This window comes from Suricata suricatta, chromosome 10 (genome assembly GCF_006229205.1).
Source record: "Suricata suricatta isolate VVHF042 chromosome 10, meerkat_22Aug2017_6uvM2_HiC, whole genome shotgun sequence".
NCBI classification, from domain to species: Eukaryota; Metazoa; Chordata; class Mammalia; order Carnivora; family Herpestidae; genus Suricata; species Suricata suricatta.
Window position 1 is genome coordinate 125503444 of NC_043709.1, and position 17521 is coordinate 125520964.

At 51.7% G+C, this 17521-nt stretch overlaps 1 protein-coding gene and 2 long non-coding RNA genes across 3 annotated transcripts in view; 1 reads left to right on the forward strand and 2 right to left on the reverse strand.

The window, feature by feature from the left end:
- FRMD4A (FERM domain containing 4A) overlaps nt 1-17521 on the forward strand; it is a 619483-nt gene that overhangs the window by 599772 nt on the left and 2190 nt on the right. Inside the window, exons 25-26 of the mRNA XM_029955588.1 lie at nt 6-288; nt 1821-1917. Coding sequence (XP_029811448.1) covers nt 6-288; nt 1821-1917 — 380 coding nt within the window. The remainder of the gene's footprint in view (nt 1-5; nt 289-1820; nt 1918-17521) is intronic.
- Nucleotides 4683-7063, reverse strand: LOC115304959. The gene is made up of 2 exons (XR_003914688.1): nt 7025-7063; nt 4683-6314 (listed from the first exon to the last, which is right to left on the reverse strand). It is a non-coding gene; the product is annotated as an uncharacterized LOC115304959 (long non-coding RNA).
- Nucleotides 7143-16139, reverse strand: LOC115304962. The gene is made up of 3 exons (XR_003914691.1): nt 16030-16139; nt 14115-14219; nt 7143-7172 (listed from the first exon to the last, which is right to left on the reverse strand). It is a non-coding gene; the product is annotated as an uncharacterized LOC115304962 (long non-coding RNA).

Genomic DNA, 17521 nt, shown 5'->3' on the forward strand with positions numbered 1-17521 from the left:
ACGAGGGCGACGCGGGCCGCCTGACGCCGTCGCGCTCACAGATCCTGCGGACTCCGTCGCTGGGCCGCGAGGGTGCCCACGACAAGGGCGCGGGCCGCGCCGCCGTCTCGGACGAGCTGCGCCAGTGGTACCAGCGCTCGGCGGCCTCGCACAAGGAGCACAGCCGCCTGTCGCACACCAGCTCCACCTCCTCGGACAGCGGCTCCCAGTACAGCACCTCCTCCCAGAGCACCTTCGTGGCGCACAGCAGGGTCACCAGGATGCCCCAGATGTGCAAGGCCACGTCAGGTGAGCGGGGCGCCCGGGGCGGGGTAGGGGCGCGTGTTTCCAGGCCTCCAGCTTTTCTGAGACGGTGAATTCTAGAAACCTGTCCATCCGACCGGTGAGACTGGGGGCCTTCCGGTCCTCTCCTTCACGCTGTCCCGTCCCAGGCCTCCTGGCTTTGCGGGGGACAGAGATCGCGGGGCGCCTCCACCCCTCCCCAGCGGGCCGGGCCAAGTCCTGCCCCGCTGCAGCACCCTGGGTAGGGATGCAGACCTTCCCTCGGGCCACTTCCTGTGAGGACAGAAATCGGAGAAGCCCTGTGCAGACGTGTCTCAGGGTTTATTCCGGTCAAAGGTGCACCTTTATCCTGGCAAAGAGACCCTAGTAAGTCACAGACCCCCAGTGGCCCTTTCCAGAGGGATACCTGTTGCAAGCATGGTCTTGGTCATGTCCCCTGGGCTGACCGGCTGGGGGTGGGGGAAGGGGGAGCTGGTAACCGCCCCAAATGTTCCTGCGTTCCTGTCTCAGGGGTGTTAGGAGGCGGCCAGAAGAATTTTTATAAAGAGCTTTGGGTACCTGGATACCACATCTTAAAGCTTCCCTAATCGAATTAAGGGCTCCCTTTTCTTCTTGTACGAAGAGCACGGAGCAGTGCCAGGATGTGCAAAAGTCAAGGCTACTTTCCCTTCCCGGTCCCTCTCTGGGAAAGAATAGCGGTGACCCGCAGGGCTCGGCATGCACAGAGGGGGACCGTGTGGGCAGAAGGTTCTGCTCCGACCACAGGGGGAGAAAGGGGAGGAAGCTGAGACATAATAAAATGATCTTTAAGAATAGAACAGGAGAGTGGTCACACAGGCTCCAAGTCAGCATCTGACTTATGACAGGAAAGAGTTAAGGGTAAAGATCAGAGGGGAGGACAGAAAATGGGGTTCACCTTTGGGAACTGGAGGGGATTCTTGGGCCTTGGAAGGAACGGGACAAAGAAGAGGGACCAGCTGGCTGGCTGGGTGTGCCAGGCCTCACGCCTCCTGCGGTCTGTCCCCCCTGGTCCTCAGTGACGCGTCAGTTTATTACGGCACACTGGCCAAATGAAGAATTCCAGAGAGGAGAACAGAAGTGATTCAGGCAGTCGTGAAAGAAACCATGGACTTGGAGGTCCTAGAACCTTCTCCATGTTCGTCCTCTGTCTATGCCATAAGCCCAGTGACGCTTGCCGAGACGACGCAGGGGGATTTGGAGAAAGAACGAGTGAATGCGCCACTTGCATCATTTAAAGAACGTGAGCCTCTCTCACCGTCCACAGCAGCGGCGGTGTGACAGGACTGGGGGTTGCCCTTCTAGCAAAATCGTAGCACTGGTCTAGTGATGAGGTAGCTCTTCCAGAACATACTGTAGACCAGCAAGTCTAAGCAGCTGTATCTCAAGTTCACTAATGAGAAAGACACTTTGGAGAAGACAGAATTGGCCCAAAGTCAGGGGAGGGGTGGGGATGCCCGCCGTGACCCTGCCCCCGCCTCCTCCCCGGATCTTACCCTGCCCCTGTCACCTCTCCGCAGCTGCCTTACCTCAAAGCCAGAGAAGCTCAACACCGTCGAGTGAAATCGGAGCGACACCTCCAAGCAGTCCCCACCACATCCTGACCTGGCAGACTGGGTGAGTCCGCGTTCACACCTGCCACCCCTCCTTCCAGGCGCTAGAATGACCGGCCTTCCTCAGCGGGTAGGAAGGATGCAGGACACACAGGGTCCTAGCTGGCAGAAGGGCTTCCCACCAGGAACGTGGGCGCTTGTTCCTGGGGACCCCTTCCTTCCCCAGGCAGCCGCCTGATCGCTGCTGCCTCCTCTCTGGCTCCTGTCCGTCCCTGTCCCTTTAGAGGGGCCAGTTCTCTGGGCTCCTTTCACCCCGGTGGTGGCCCTGGGAGCGTGGGGAAGGTCGGTGCCGGAAGTCAAACGGGATTCTGGGCAGGACTCCAGGCAGCGCTTGATTTGCGTTCAGGTTCTATCAGGCGGACTTTGGGGGGTGGATGGGGGAGCGGGCAGGAAGGGGAGGGGGGTTTGAGCCTCACGTGCTCCTCCAGACCCCCCTTCCCCGTCTCCTGGAATCAGGATGCATCTGGGGGAAAAGGGGAGGAGGCTCCGAGCAGGTCTCTGTCCTGCCCCCGCTGCTTGTTCTTAACCACAAACCAAGGGGGGCAGGTGCCGGTATCGTGACCCCCAGCAACGCAGTGAAACCACGAGTCCTTTTCAGCTTCAAATGTAGGCACAGAGCATTCTAGGCTCACGGACGGCTAGATGTCTGACCCGAGGGGCCAGCAGAAACCCGTAAACCGCTCCCCTCACACTTCCTGCCTCTCCTGCTGCTCCTCGCACGCCCCCTGTTTGCTGGAGCGTCCACGGGGAGGCCTGGGAAAAGGTGACAGCTGTCTGTGGGCGGAATGATGGGAGAGCAACAGGACCAGACTTGGCTCCACTGACCGGGTTTCAGGCTCCTGTGCCTGGCGGACATTTCTGTGTCTGTAAATTTATCTGGGGTGTAGTATCTGACAGAAGAGAAGGGGAGCTGACGGTTACGGGGTGCCTGCGGTGCACTCAGAGGCCTGGAGCTTTTACTAACGTTTAGAAGTTTCACATATTCCCCACCTCAGCCTTGCAGGAGAAGGACCCGGATCTTAGAGCGGCATAGATGAGGCTCAGAGACAGGAAGTCCCCTGCCCGGGGTCCCACAGCTGAATGAAGCTGCGTTCTCTGACCTCCAGAGTCTTGTTCTTCTCCACTGGCCAGTGGTTCTGAGAGTGCGGTCCTTGGGCCACCAGCCTGAGTGTCTGTGGTCTGGGATCTTGTCACCAATGCAGATTCTTGGGCCCATTCCCTGACTTACTAATTTAGAGCAAGTGAGGAGTTTGGGCAAATTGGGAGCAGAGAGATTTGGGTCCTTGAAGGGAGGTGGATGATCGTAAGCAACCAGTCCCTGTTCTCTGTGAGAAGAAAATAAGAAATGGGGGGAAAGTGCCAACGCTGCCTTCCTAACAAACCCGAGAGGTCTTGGGTTCAGTCCTGGGGCTTGAAAGCTCTGCAGGACTTAGTGTTTGTCACTAACGCCTGGGTGTATATTCAGCCTACCTTGCCAATGTTATCAGTAAGCTACTAATCATGTCTGTGCCAGTTCCTCTCTTTAACATGACCTCTCTTCTCTTCCTCCTCCTGCTCGCCTTTGTTCAGAGAAGCAACAGAAAACTCGCCCATTCTGGATGGGTCTGAGTCTCCAACTCACCAAAGCACTGATGAATAGAGGTACCGTAAGGGCATGTTCGGTGTTCCCAGCTCGCCCCCCTCACTGCTCATGAGTCTGTCAGGGTCGCAGGGGTGCTGCATGTGTTTTCCTGGTCCAGTCCGTATCCTAATTTCCGGAAGGAACTTCTGAATGCTGTGTGAGCCATTATTTTTGTGTGTTATTTCTAGATATGTGTGGGACTCTGTGTTTATGTTTTTACGTTCGATGTTAGATCTTCCCAATGCTACTTCCTGGAAAAGACCTCACAGTGTGGTTTAGCCCTTGCCAGACTCTGTATAGACACTTCCAGAAGCTTTTACTGGTGTAGGGATCAATGTCCATGAAAGGAGGTGCATCCCCTACAGATGGCACTGCAGAGGGCCTCAAACAGACGGAGTTGACTCAGTCACCTGAAGGTCACCCCTGCTTTCTTCCAGCCTTCCTGAGGGCAGGTAGTCTGTGGTCCATAGATGAGCATCACTGTCCTCACTGCTTGGGAGCTCATTGGGCTCCTGGGCCTACTGAGTTTGAATCTGCATTTGATTGAGATTCCTGGGTGAATCACATGCCCATGCAAATTGGTGAGGCCTCAAACCAGTGACACCTCGTCTGGCTCTGGTTCCCAAGAACCAAAATCGAACTGGAAGGTAAGACACTGAAATGTAAATAGCATTTCAAGGGTCAACTAAAACGATTAAGAATACCGTTCAGAAGTGGACCAAACGTTGTAAGCTTATTCAGCCAAAAAATTATATGTTCCTGGAACCATGCTCGAGACCAGAGTTCAAATCCACACCTTGAACCAGCTGTCGTAAGTGCAGGGCTCATGTATTAACTGCTCTGAGACCATTTCAAGGGGAGGGGACGACTCTAGTTTCAGGGCTGTACCTCTTGAACTTGGCTTCTGCAGCCCGGATGGAGGTGGGGTACAGCACGTGGAGAGGGGCCACTGCAGGGGCAAACACACAGGTCTTTGGTAAACACCAAAGGCCCTCATTCTGCGCTGAAGAGCCAGACTTCTGCCTGAGAAGCAGGGTAGGACGAGATTATGGGACAGGCTGGAGTTGGCCGACGGGGGATGAGGAGAACACGGCTTAGCCTTGAAGCGGAAGATGGGGTGGAACAAACGACACGCAAGGGAGGCGATCTGAAAGTTTATTGGCTTTATTCACCACTTATGAATGAAGCAGTGTCTTATTTAGCAGAAGAAAGGAGCTCAGAGGAGCTATAGGAAATGAGACTTGAATAGTGAGAGGGAGGCTACACGAGACCAAAAAGTCACTCAGCGTTAGGGGGATGGCAGGGGTCTGACAGATGCCCTGAGTGACTGGTTTCACACTCCACTTCTGGGAGAGCTGAAACTAAGGTTTGGTGACGTGGGGCTTAGCACAAGTGACTCCATTTGGGGCCAGTGTTCTTGTTTTCACCACTTCCCTCCCTTGATCCGACGCAGCCTGAGAGATGGGATCACACGTAAGGCAGCGGCGGCTCCGGCGTTCTTGTGGTCGTGTGGTGATTGTGTGTGTGTGGTGCTCACAGGTTATGACATCACGTTCGTTCTTTCCATTGGTCCTTCTTGGTCCTTTTCTGAAGCTCTGTTCTTCAGGACATCATTTGCTGGGTGGTTCAAAGCTGCGAACACGTACTGAAAGCTTTTTGAGAGAACAAAGCAGCGGGGCGATGGCCATTATAGCGGATCGTGCCCACTGGCTAGAGTGCAGGGTGTTTAATGTGTATTTTTGAGAGACGGGGAGACACAGAACCCGAAGCAGGCTCCGAGCTGTCAGCACAGAGCCTGACGCAGAGGTGCAAACTCACAAACTGTGACACGACGACCTGAGCCACCCAGATGCCACGGCCCCCAAAGGAAAGACCCCACTGAAGGGGTCCCTTTCCTAAGCCAGCTGGCTTGTCTAGTGATCTTGTGTCGCTGAGTGTCCCTCCCCCAGAAAGGTCTGTCCAAGTGTAGCCCGTGGTGGCGGCCGCGCCCCCATCGCCTGGCTCCGTGAACGCGAATCAGGGGCTGTCTTACCATCGAGAACTTGGGCAGAGAGGGCGGAGCGGCGGCCGCACCGGGAGGGGGGCGGGAGCGGTTGCTACCTGCGGCCTCACTTGCACTGACTCCTGTCCAGGGGGTTGGGTCTGTCGCGGGAAGCAACTTTGAAGCCTGAATCCTTCACAGTCATTCCTGTTTAAGTGTAAGGCTTGGGCCGCCACAGAGCAGCACCCTGGAGGCCAGGAGACCCCACGGGTGGTTTCAGTTAGTGACCCTGCCCTTGGGTCCCGTCCTTTGGCTAGAGCCTGGCTGCAAAGTTGCCTGGGTCCGGGATTCTTAACCAGGGATGGTGACACGAGAGAGAAACTGAAGCATTGGGAGGGGCAGAGGGACGGCCTTCCACGCACAGCGGGAGAGCCACAGTCTCTCGGAGGTTAGGTCCCCTTTCCCTCTGCAGTGGCCTGAGCTGTGCAGACAACGGCATTACCTTTTCAGGCCAGGGAAATGGCGCACAAAAGAATCACGAAGACCTCTGTCAGGGAGCGAGGAATGAAAAGCAGCTCTCTTACCCCACATCTTGGGAGGCAGGTGACCTCTTTTCTTGGTCCACTAGAGGTTGAGGTCCTCAGCCTTTGCACCAGGCCCGAAGTCAGACAGAGCCCTCCTCGGTTTTAAAACAGGCAGCCCAGGTCCAGCACCTTCGAGCCTGGCCGCAGTGCCTGTGGGCCCGAGTTCGCGGTAGGGTGCCTTCCATGAGTCACATCAGAGTAAAACCATCAGGTGTCTGTAAATGACAACGCTGAAGATCTGACTGCAGTTCACTATAATGGGATAGATGAGGACATTGGGCTAGTCCGTGATACACAAAATTTAAGATAATAACTGGATGTATGAAGAATATTACACCAGGACGTGTCAGAGTTTGAGAAGCTTCATACAGTTTCAGGACCTTTTGTACTAGTAACATGATCCATACAGATAACCTAAGAATGTTTTTATCACTTATTTGACAATGCTTCCTTCCCACGTATTTTAACATAGCAAGTAAACCTAATCAGGACACCATCTTGTATAAGGTGAGAGACAAATCCTTTGGGATTTCCCAGGGACATTCTAGGGAAATCTCAAAGTTACCTTAAGGTCAGGCAGACACTCTTGAGAATCTGGTTATGAGAAATTGCCAGAATATCAATAGGTTTGAACACAGGACTAAATAGGATCACAATACTTCATTACCTATGTAACCACAGTGACAGAATGTTAAAGGCAAATAGAGAAAGTGTCCTGGGTGTGAACAAAGCTGAGCTCTTGATATTGAGAAGACTTCATAAAAACCCCACGAAGCACAGTCAATTATTTTGCTGTCCAGGCAGATTTCTTAAAAGGTAAACAATCTTTTATAGTTGCTTATCAAAAAGACTTAGTCCTTTTAACAGAACCAAATTCTGGTTTTTGCACCAGTGTGCTTTTGATATTAAAACTCATGGTGGGTACCTGGGTGGCTTGGTCGGTTAAGCATCTGACTTCAGCTCGGGTCATGATCTTGCAGTTTTTTAGTTTGAGCCCCGTCTTGGGCTCAGAGCCTGGAGCCTGCTTCAAGTTCTGTGTCTCCCTCTCCCCTGCTCGCACTCTTTCTCTCTCCCTGTCAAAAATAAACATTAAAACTCTTAAATCCATTCCTATCTTAGCCAACTTGACCACATATCAAATTTCCTACCCACAAACCACCTACCAATTTTTAGATCGATTCAGATTTTGTTCCATGGAACAAAAAATTGGTGGGTGGTTTTTAGAAAAAGGATCTTGGGAAGGGAATGTGGTATGAGGTCAAGTTGGCGGAGAACAACCAGTCATTTTACTGGACTACTTTCCATCCACACTTGATTATTTGTAAGTAATTTTAATTACATATATTAATGAGAATTCTTAACCCTCAGAATTCTTAAAAAGCACTGTGAGTGGTCTTGTTCACAAACTTATAAACACACTTCACAATTTCTAGAAGTAAATTCTTCTTCATAGTAAACTTTTCTGTATGGCCTGAAACCGGTTTCTAATAGGCCCAAATATCTTTAGGTCCTCTGTAAAAGGAAGTGAAAAGTTGATAAGTCCGTGTTCAGTAATTAAATTTTAGTATTTGGAAATTAGATAGTCATGAAAGTCCATCCTCTGACTTAGCTCACTATAACTTTCAGGTTTCAAGTGACCAAAAAGAGTTTGCAAACTTTTATTTTTCCTTTAGAGAAAGAATCTGCAGCAGGACCTGTGTGTGCCCAGCACGGAGCCCAACCTGGGCTCCATCTCATGCCGGTGAGATCATGACCTGAGCCAAAGTGTCACATGCTCAACCGCCCGAGCTGCCCCGGCACCCCCGGAAACTACTTTTTAAGTAGACCGAACAGAAGTGTAACTATTGCTGAGAAGTTCATTTATAAACTTTTATCGTACTTCTGATTGTCTTGTTCTTAATTTTTAGATTACTCAGTCTCATAAGCATTAAGCAGCTGATTGTCACCTTAAACTGTCTTTTCGGTGGCAAATTCCGTAACCGTGAACATGAGCTTATTTGACTTTTAGTTACCCTAGGAAGGAAAGTAGTATTCTAGTTCATGCTGGTAATTGTAAAGACATGCCGATTTTAATTAAACTAACCAACTTTAACTTTAATTTCCTGAAGATTACCCTAGACCACATGAACCTGAACCTGAAAACATCTGGGTTAGTTTTTAGTATTCTTAGAGTGTGCATAATCTGTAAGGCTCTTGCTTGTCTTTAAGCCAGATACATAGAGCCCTTGACAAATTAAGTTTGGCGATACCGGGCAGGGGCAGAGACACGTGTAGGACATGGCATCTGGACACTTAGAGAATCACAGAAACAGATGCAAAGACCTTAAAGCTCTTCTTTAAAATTTTAGCCGAGACAGGTGAAATAACGTAAAGCTCACCCGTTTATAGGAGAATTGGATCCACATCGTGCTTCTGGTAAAAGAAACAAAAACAAACAAACAAAAAAAACACTTTTCCCTCAGAGTGGTGAGGTCAAGATTTTTCATTTCCCTTGTTTCTGAAGAACACGGTGTCCCGCCTTTTTTCCCTTCTGATAAGAACAACCTTGATTCCTAGAGAAGACCAAATAGAACACTGGCCTCTCTGTGGCACAGAGAAGGAACACAAGTTCATTCAGAAGTACTATTCTTACCCTGAGACCGGAATTTTACACCACCTACAATTCTTTTGAGATGCATCGGGGAGGTTTGGGGATTGGTAAAAATGACAGGGGGCTTGGAGTTGCTTCCATTTGAATTGCTCCATTTCTGTTCTGATGAAGACTTGAGTCCTAAGACCACCACAGGTGTTTTTTTTTGTTTTTAACATGTATTTATTTTTGAGAGAGAGCGAGGGGCAGGGAGAGAGAGGATCCCTGCCAGGCTCCGCGCTGTCAGCGCAGAGTCCGACGTGGGGCCCCGACTCAGGAACTGTGAGAGCCTGAGCTGCGCCCGAAGCAGTCAGACACTTAACCGTCTGAGCCAACCAGGCGCCCCGAGACAGCAGTTGTTTTTAATGTCTCAGAATTGGGTTGCAGCCTGAGTGACACCACAGGCTCAGCCCCCGGTCCGTCATTTTCAGCTTCCTTCTCTATCTCCCAGAGATCTTGATCTGAGATGGAAATCTAATTTAGAGCTGTGGGGTCTTTTCGACGTGCTTTCCCTCTGAGTACATAGTTTCATTTAGTCTGGGGGGAGGGGGACGGTCTAAAAGAAAGTTCCTATCAGGCTCTGAATGTGAGCCTCCAATTTAACCAACAACTGACCCTAGAGCTATTTTAAAAATCTTTCCGGGGGCACCTGGGTGGCTCAGTCGGTTGAGTGTCTGGCTTCGGCTCAGGTCATGATCTCACGGTTCATGGGTTCGAGCCCCGCGTCAGGCTCTGTGCTCACAGCTAGCTCAGAGCCTGGAGCCTGCCTCAGATTTTTACGTCTCTCTCTCTCTCTGACCCTCCCCTGCTCGTGCTGTCTCTCAAAAATAACTAAAACATTAAAAATTTTAAAAATCTTTCATTAAGTCCTGTGCGGTCTCAGCCCGGACAGTATTTCAGGCAGTAATCACCCCATGCATGCAAAAGGCATCCTCAAAGTGGGTGCAAAGCGCAGAGACATTCCCAAAGATGGCCGTCCCCGGGGGAGTAATGGGTCTGGATACGGAAAGGAAGGGAATATGAGACTTGACCTGCGTCTCCCGAATGGGCACAGCAGAGATGGAGGCACGCTGCCTCTGGCGAGGGCCCCCCGCCCCCCACCCCCCGGCTTCTGCCGCTTCTCTCCGGCCCTCTCGAGAGCTGCAGGGTCCGAAGCGGGGGGACCGGATAGCCCTGGCAGCTACCAGACCTGGGCCAGGCTTTCCATCAATTCCAGTTTTAGTTTCCTGTTGGCTGCTGAGTCGGGTGCGGGGCGGCAGGTTACCAGGACCCGCTGAGTCCGTCAGCTCTGAGAAGGGCTCGTGTGGAGGCCCACGTTTGTTTGCGGTCACGGGAGTCCCTCCGCGCAGAAGGCAGTGCGGTGGCAGCGCCCGAGTCCTCCTGGGCGCAGGAGGGTGGAGGGGAGCAGGCGGAGTCATGTCAACTCAGGGTGGTTTTAGGTGCGTCTTGTGTCTTTGATTTTTCGTTATCCTTTTGCAGTGATTTTTAAAATGAAACCGTTCTGGAATCGTGAAGCCTTTTGGAGTCTGCTGCACGCCAATGAAAATAAGTAACTCCTTCCGTTTCATTTGGCAAACCAGGCTTTCAGGTGACCTGAAATGAACGATCTTGTCTCACTGGAATGTTCCCGGTAATGGCTAACGACCTCAGTAAGGAGGTAAACTGAGGCAAGCTCAGATTACTGGAAATGGAGTTTACTTGGGAAGGGCAGATTTGTACCTTGGGAAACGCGTGTCGTAGCGAGCTCCGGCGAGTCCCTGGAGGGCTTGGGGTGGCCGTATTTGGGGAGAGTGCGAAGAGGGACGAGTCTAGCCCGAGTCTAAACAAACCGCTTCGCTGCAGCACAGGAGGAGGTCCTGGGCAGACATTCACTGCTTCGGCACTAAGTCTCTGTATTCTGTAAGTCAGGCATTCGTGGAAAATCAGTTTCTCTGTTACATTCCATGCTACTGACGGGCACATGCATGAGAGTCTCCATTTCTTACCAATTTTAGGTGGAAATCCCTTCACATTCCCTCTCTCGCTCAGTCTTTTGCAGAAAGCAGGCTGATCGGCTCTGTGGTTTACCCATTGTTTCCCCTCCATTCCCTTCCTTGAGCAAGGACGTGGCTAGACAGAGCACAGGTCCCTTGGTGCTGAGGAAGGCCAGGCCACCAGACTTCCGTGGCCGCTTCTGAATTAGCAGCAGGATCAACAACCAAACTGCGTATGTGCAGGGGTGAAGGAAGCCCAGAAAGGTCCTGGAGAGAACGGACTTTGGGAGGGTGGCTGATGTCTTCTGCGGCTTTCTGGCAATAGCTGTCATTTTTGTAAGGACAGGTTAAGTTTCCTTTATGAGCCAGCATTGCGTGTCTCCATTTTGTCCTTGACATTAGTGACTCGTTTTAGTTTGGCTCTGCAGTTCCTCTTTTTGGTCGAACCCCCAGTGTACTGCCAAGTGTTTTGCTTGGACTTCACCTTTTGATGACCCGTGTTTTCTTTTTCTTCACCATGCCATGAACGGACCCCTTCCTTCAAGGTGAGAGCAGCTTCAGGAAGAGTAGCAAGCTCAAGGCCACACTTGGGCAACGTCTTACATTGGGTCAAAGTGGAGGGTCAGAGCAAGGAGACTTCGTCCAGGGTCCGGGTGTCAGACTGGCATTTGCTTGCCCAAGCTCAGCACAGAGCCTGCTTTGGATTCTGTCTCTAAAATTATTAAAAAAAAAAAAAAAATTAACGTAGTGACACCAGTGTACTATGGTTTGCACAGGCATCTGTATTTAATTGGTCAAGTATAGGTATCATCGGAGGAAGGTTAAAACAAGACACTGGGAAGCCTCCCGCAGAAGTTTAACTGTGAGGTAACATCAAAGGGAATTCAGAGGTCGTTTGTCTGGCATTAGGGACCGAGGAAAAACTGGTTACGGGAAAGACCACAGGGCCTTGAACATCACGGACAGAGCGGAGTTTCAGGTGGCAAATCCAGCGGTCTGAAAGGCGGTCTTTGCTGGCAACTGCCTGGGAGAGGTGGAGGAAGGTATTCTATTTCCAAGTTAAGGAGCAACAGAAAAGAGCAAACGAGAAACAGCCCAGGAGGGGAAGAGTCTGGGTGATTGTTGCCCGGGGTGATTCTCAGAGTACAGGAGGACGGTGGTGGCAGTCATGAGTTCTCCAGGCCCGGTTGACCCGTCGGGATGCCATCCGCTTCTGGTGGCCTGGGTGCCTTGTGTGGAGGGCACTGGGGGCCTTCGGGTCCTGTGACTCTGAGAAGCTGGGACCGATGAATGCGTGGGTCAGATGCCTCCACGTGGAGCGATGTAGGGACTGGTAGGCAGGACCAGGAGGGGTCCTTTCAGACCAGTGACGAGGGTGTCCTTGACTTGACATAATGCAGGTTTTCTCCAGGACGTGGCTCAGGAAGGGAAATCAGATGTCAGGGTGTATCCTTGTTCAGCCTCAGCCCCTTGAACTTGGGAGAGGTGGTTCTGAGGCGGTATTTCATGAGCCCAGCTGGGCACTGTGAGGGGCAGGGCACTCGGCCGGCCGGAAGCAGGGGAGCGCCTCGGCCGGTTACTAGTTTGTACGGAGCAAGGCGTTCAGCAGGTAAGGACTTCAGATTCGAAAGGACCCGTAACCACACGCTGGTCCAGGGAAATTCCAAAGCCGTATAGAATTTTCCTAATGGGCTTTTGAGTGATGCCATTCGTCCTTCCTACTAGTCCTAGAGGGTGAGGACGGTAGGCAGAGGTGCTCCTGGACCACCCGGCCAGGAGATGACTTCCAAGGTCACTGTGCAAAACAGGGGGGACCCCCGTGGATGGACGGTGTCTGCAAGTCACTGTCATGCTATAAAACTGGCAGTTTGTTAGACTTTGACCAATACATGCCTGTTCACCTGTTCTTAATGATTGTGTTTACATTAGTCATGAAAATTCCTCAAGACCTTAAACGGCTGACCAACATCTTAAGTTCCCTTCCTTGCTAACAAATTTTGTCACTGGGACCACACGAATTTAAATAACTAGTAATTTAAATAACTAGTAAACACAGAATAAAAATGTATTTAATGCTGATAAATCTGAAGACATCCCTATTTTAATTAAACCTATAAACCTGAGCCTTTACTTACTGAGGATTTATCCTAGATCACAGGAACTTGAGAAATACGTGTACTGTTTCTCTCCTTGCGACAGTTTAAGAAAACTTCATTTGATATATGTGCTTTTTACGCCAGTTAATTAGAACTCTTTTACAAATTTTATCCGTACCATCTAGAGCTAGAAAAATGTCATCCATTTACAACACACATGCATAGACACATAGATGGATAGAGAGCCTAAAAGCTTTCGTTTAAAATTTTAGCCATGAGACCAGTACGATTGTGCAAAACGGACTCATTTACGAAAGAACAGTTGGATCCCAACTGTGTTTCTGGAAGTGGGAATAGTTTCAGGTTACCTGCTCAGACAGCCCAAGCAGCTATGGAGAAGACACTTAAGATTTTCATTGGCCTAAGTTCCAAATAGCCTTCCCCCTCTTTTTCATCTGCTACAAAATAACTTCCCTGAAGTTTGCATTTCAAAGAGAGGGCCTACCAGAGAAATTCCTTCAAGTAGAACATTCCCAGAAGCCTTTGTTTCTTAAACCCAGATCTCTTAAAATCCCTGCAGGCCTTCTGAGACCGACAGGGAAGGCTTGGGAATTGGTAAAAACGGTGAGTGGGATGAGCAAGGCTCCTAGACCTATCTTTGCTCTGAGACAGGGAGCCCTGTTTTTAATTCCTCAACAAACTGGGTTGCAACACAGGCCAACCATCCAACTACGTGATCTTTGGTTTGCTTCCTTGTATCAAGGAGACCTTCAACTAGGGTGGATATCAAAAGATTCATATGTTCTAGATTTAGACCTTTATTTCTGGCTTGTTTTAGTAAACCTTCCGTAGACCCTTCAGAATGTTTTTCTTTCCCTCTGGGTACACAGTTTCATTCTGGCTTAGGGAAGAAAGCCCCCAAAGCAGGTGCTATCTGGCTCTGATGGTGACTGTGTCCTTCCCATTTGGCCAACTTCTGACCATAGAGCTACTTAAAATCTGTCTTGCTAGGTTTGAGCTCCTGGCAGTACAGAACAACCCCATGGACACAAAAGGTTTCCTCAGAGAGGCCCCAAAGAGTACAAGTCTCAAGAGCCGGAGCCACTCCCAAAGTTGGCCAGAACAGACCATTCCCACGAACTGGCACCCCAGCCGGAAATGGAGTTCAACCCACATTTCTGCCTGACCATACGCCGGGGTCCCCAACAGGACGGTTGCTAAGCACCCAGGGCACAAGAAGGCACCAGCTGTCCCGGGGAGGGAAAGGGTCATAACCTGGGGGTCTGGAATTGGACAGGAAGGGACGGGAAGTCTTACCTTCCTCTCCCGAGTGGGCTGCGGGAACGTGGGAGAGCTAACTCGGGGAAGGATTCTCGCTCTGCTTTTCCAGGATTCCCGTCTGTGGGCTCTGGAGCACCTGGGCTGTAAATTACAGAGTATGACGTGGGCGTCTACCAGAATTTGACAAGGGGTCCTGTTAATTTTAGTTTGGCTGTTTCAGGAATAACTGGTTGCAGTTACAGGAGAATCTCGCCAATCCTGTGAGGGGCCCGTATGGGGGGCCCTCCTCTGACAGACTTGTGTTTGGTCGTGTAGTCTCTAACAGGTAGAAGGCCCTTCAGACAGAGGACTAATACCCTGAGTACTCGGGTGCAGAGGAGGGTAAAGGGGAGGCACCAGGAGGCCCCTCAGTCTCTTCTTCTAGGTACCTCTTGTGTCCGTAACTTTTGATTATCCTTGTGCTGTGAATCTTTCAATGAAGCACTTTCAGAATCTTGAAGCCTTCTGGAGGCTTCTGCATGCTGACTGAAATAGATCCCCCGTTCTGTTTCATTTGGGAACCCTGCATTCCAGTGCACTTCTTCAGTGAGTGAACTTACCTAACCGGAACATTTCTTGAAATGACCACTGAAATTCCAGGTTGTCTTCAATACTGCTGGTCCATGTGCATGAGAGATCGTAACTTTTTTTTTTTTTAGCATAAGACCACCAGGGTTTGGGGGTGAGGGTCACCCTTAGAGCATTGCCATGCCTGGGCCCCCAGGGCTAGAGGCCTCCCGAGAGCACAGGATACGTGGTGTTCAGACTCGGGTTTGGTTTGACAGTGTGCCCTTCGGGGGAGATGTCCTCTTGGTGGAGGACAGCCTTTCCCTACCCGTCTGACCTAGGACCTGGTGTCCCCCGTTGTAAGGAATCGTCTCTGAGCTGGGGTGAAAGGGGCCCGTCCGTGGCCGCCTTGCCCTTGCACAGGGGACTTGTGCCTCGGAGAAGGCCGTCTCTCCTGTAACGGGGGTGAGTGCTCTGGCAGCGTCCGCGGTCCGGCAGTCGGCTCCCTGGGGGAGGACGGAGAGCCTTCCCAGGCGGGTGCTCCCTTCTCAGGCTCCCATCAGGCAGGCCCTCGCAGGAAACAGGTCCGTTTCTCAGTCCCATTTTCCGGAGGGCACAGGCGTGAGCTTCTCCATTTCCATGCCCTCCGGTTTCATGGTAGACTGAAATCCTTTCCCAGCGGCCCTGGTAATCCCAGCTGGGTTTATGACGATTTTCCCATCTTTGTAGTTCTGCACAGCTTCCGGGACCGCAGGGCAGTTGTGCCGGGAGGTGGAACACCCAGTTCCTTGGAAGCCGAGGATCCCGTCTCTCTGGCTGAGCCTTGGGTTGTCAGAGCCCAGGGAGGTGCCGCCGGGCCGGGACTCTCGTGGCGTTCCACAGTCCACCTCGTCGGGTGCAAATTTTCTTGAGGTTGATGGGTGCCCTACTGTCCATCTAACGGTCACCGAGTGCGGTGGCCAAGCACTCGGACAGCTTGTAGGCACCTGACCTGTACCCGCCAACCCTGCAGCTCTGGCTGCTGAGCTGCTGGGTCACAACGGTTTTCCTCCCCGTGACCTCATGCGCATGCGCAGACCCGTGGTAACCGAGGAGCAGATGCTGCAGACTGGCCATGAGAAGGCCTCACGTCTACACCGCCTGCGGTTCCCAACACATGGCTGTGGCCTGAACACAACACAGCTCAGCCGTGGGCACAGCCGACTAGCCACAGCCTGGGGGTTCAGGCTGAGCAGGTGGACCCCCCCCCCCCCCCCCCCTGACTGGGGCTACAGAGTAAGCAAGGGCTGAGCCCTCGCCTGTAGCCTCAGATCCGTCTACACAGAGTGTTACCACTGGACAGGGCAGCCGATCCATGGGGAGCTTAAGGCGGAGAGAGCAGAACTCGAAACCGAGGGGTACTTACCCAGGGCCCTCAGGAATGGTGACAGCGAGAACTCAAGGGGTCCGCAGTGCCACTGTCTCTGTTTCTTGTCCCTGAAGCCACCTGAAGTCTTCTTTGGTCTGTGGCCGCCACCAAACTGTCGAAAAAAATTCAACTGAGTAAATTTTACATTTTAAATTTTAAAGCTTACTGACTTTATTCGATCCAGTTGTAACCCCGCACCTTGGGGAACCGAAAGCAGGTGCCCCCATCTTACAAACCCAGTCTCTACAGGCAGCAGCTCAAAGCCCCCCCCATCATTTCTTACCAACCCCAAGCCCCCCCTATTCAACTCCAAAAGCTGTGCAGATATTTTAAAAGAAACAAAATCCTTCTTGGAGAAACTTGCCTTCTTCCCCCGTGTCTTTGAGACGCAAATGCTCTGTCTGGTCTTTTCCGGGACCTGTCCTGTAGCCCAGTTCTTTGAAGGGCAAACGTCAGGGAGGTCCTTCTTGCCAGGAGGAAAAAGCGAGGGGGAAGGCTCGGTAGCATCGAGGCCAATGGAAATCTTCAGCGTCTGCTCTACAGATGCCCTGGCCGGCTGGCAGAGCAGGTAACCGGAATTTATTCCCACCCCAGAAACACGGTGTGGAGCCAACTGTTGTGGCACCGAACGAGTCGTGCATTCTCGTGCCGGCCCCGTGCTTGTGGGCAGCATGGAGCTGGAGGTTCCTGGCTCTCTGTCTCCTCCCCTTCCTGCTCCCACTGAGAACCGCGTTCTCAGAAGGCAGGCCATCCTCCGGGTGTGAGGCTGCGTGGCCTGGGCCTCGGCCCTGCTTTGAACCAGTGACAGTAGCTTCGACTTGACCCGCCTGCCACCCTGGGGAGGGTGGAGGGCACACCAGGACTGAGAGAGTTAGGGAGGGACCATCCCCCACAAAACACTTTATGCCCCCTGTGGATCCAACCACCTTTTGCCAGAAAAACTTTCTCAGTCCCTCAGGCACAACTGCAAGAGTCAGTGTTAATATGTACAGTGGAGTCAGCCCTTCACCACTTGAGTACGTAACAGATCTCTGTGGCCAGCGTCCTGAGGGCATGGGTGTTAACTTTGCTTCTGAAAGTGGCATTAATCCCCCTGCATTTCAGGCTTTCCAGGCCCAGGACTCCCATTAAAGGCCATAGTTAGCTATGGAGGTTTTGTGTTTTCCAACTTGCATGGGTTTTTTTAATTTAAGTTGGCTGATTTGAGAGAGCAGGGGAGGCGCAGAGAGGGGGAGAGAGAATCCCAAGCAGGCTCCCCACTGTCCGCCCAGAGCCCTACTCGGGACTCGATCTCTCAGACCGTAAGATCATGACATGGGCCGAAATAAAGAGTCGAATGCTCAACCCAATGAGCCATCCAGATGCCCCTTTCATGGCTGTTTTAAAAGTCTGATGAGAAGCAGGTAGAAAATCCACAGTGCCTTCAGCCATTTGTTTCTAGAGAGAGGTCAGTGTATCAAACAGAAGAACGGGTTCCACTGCTGAGTCT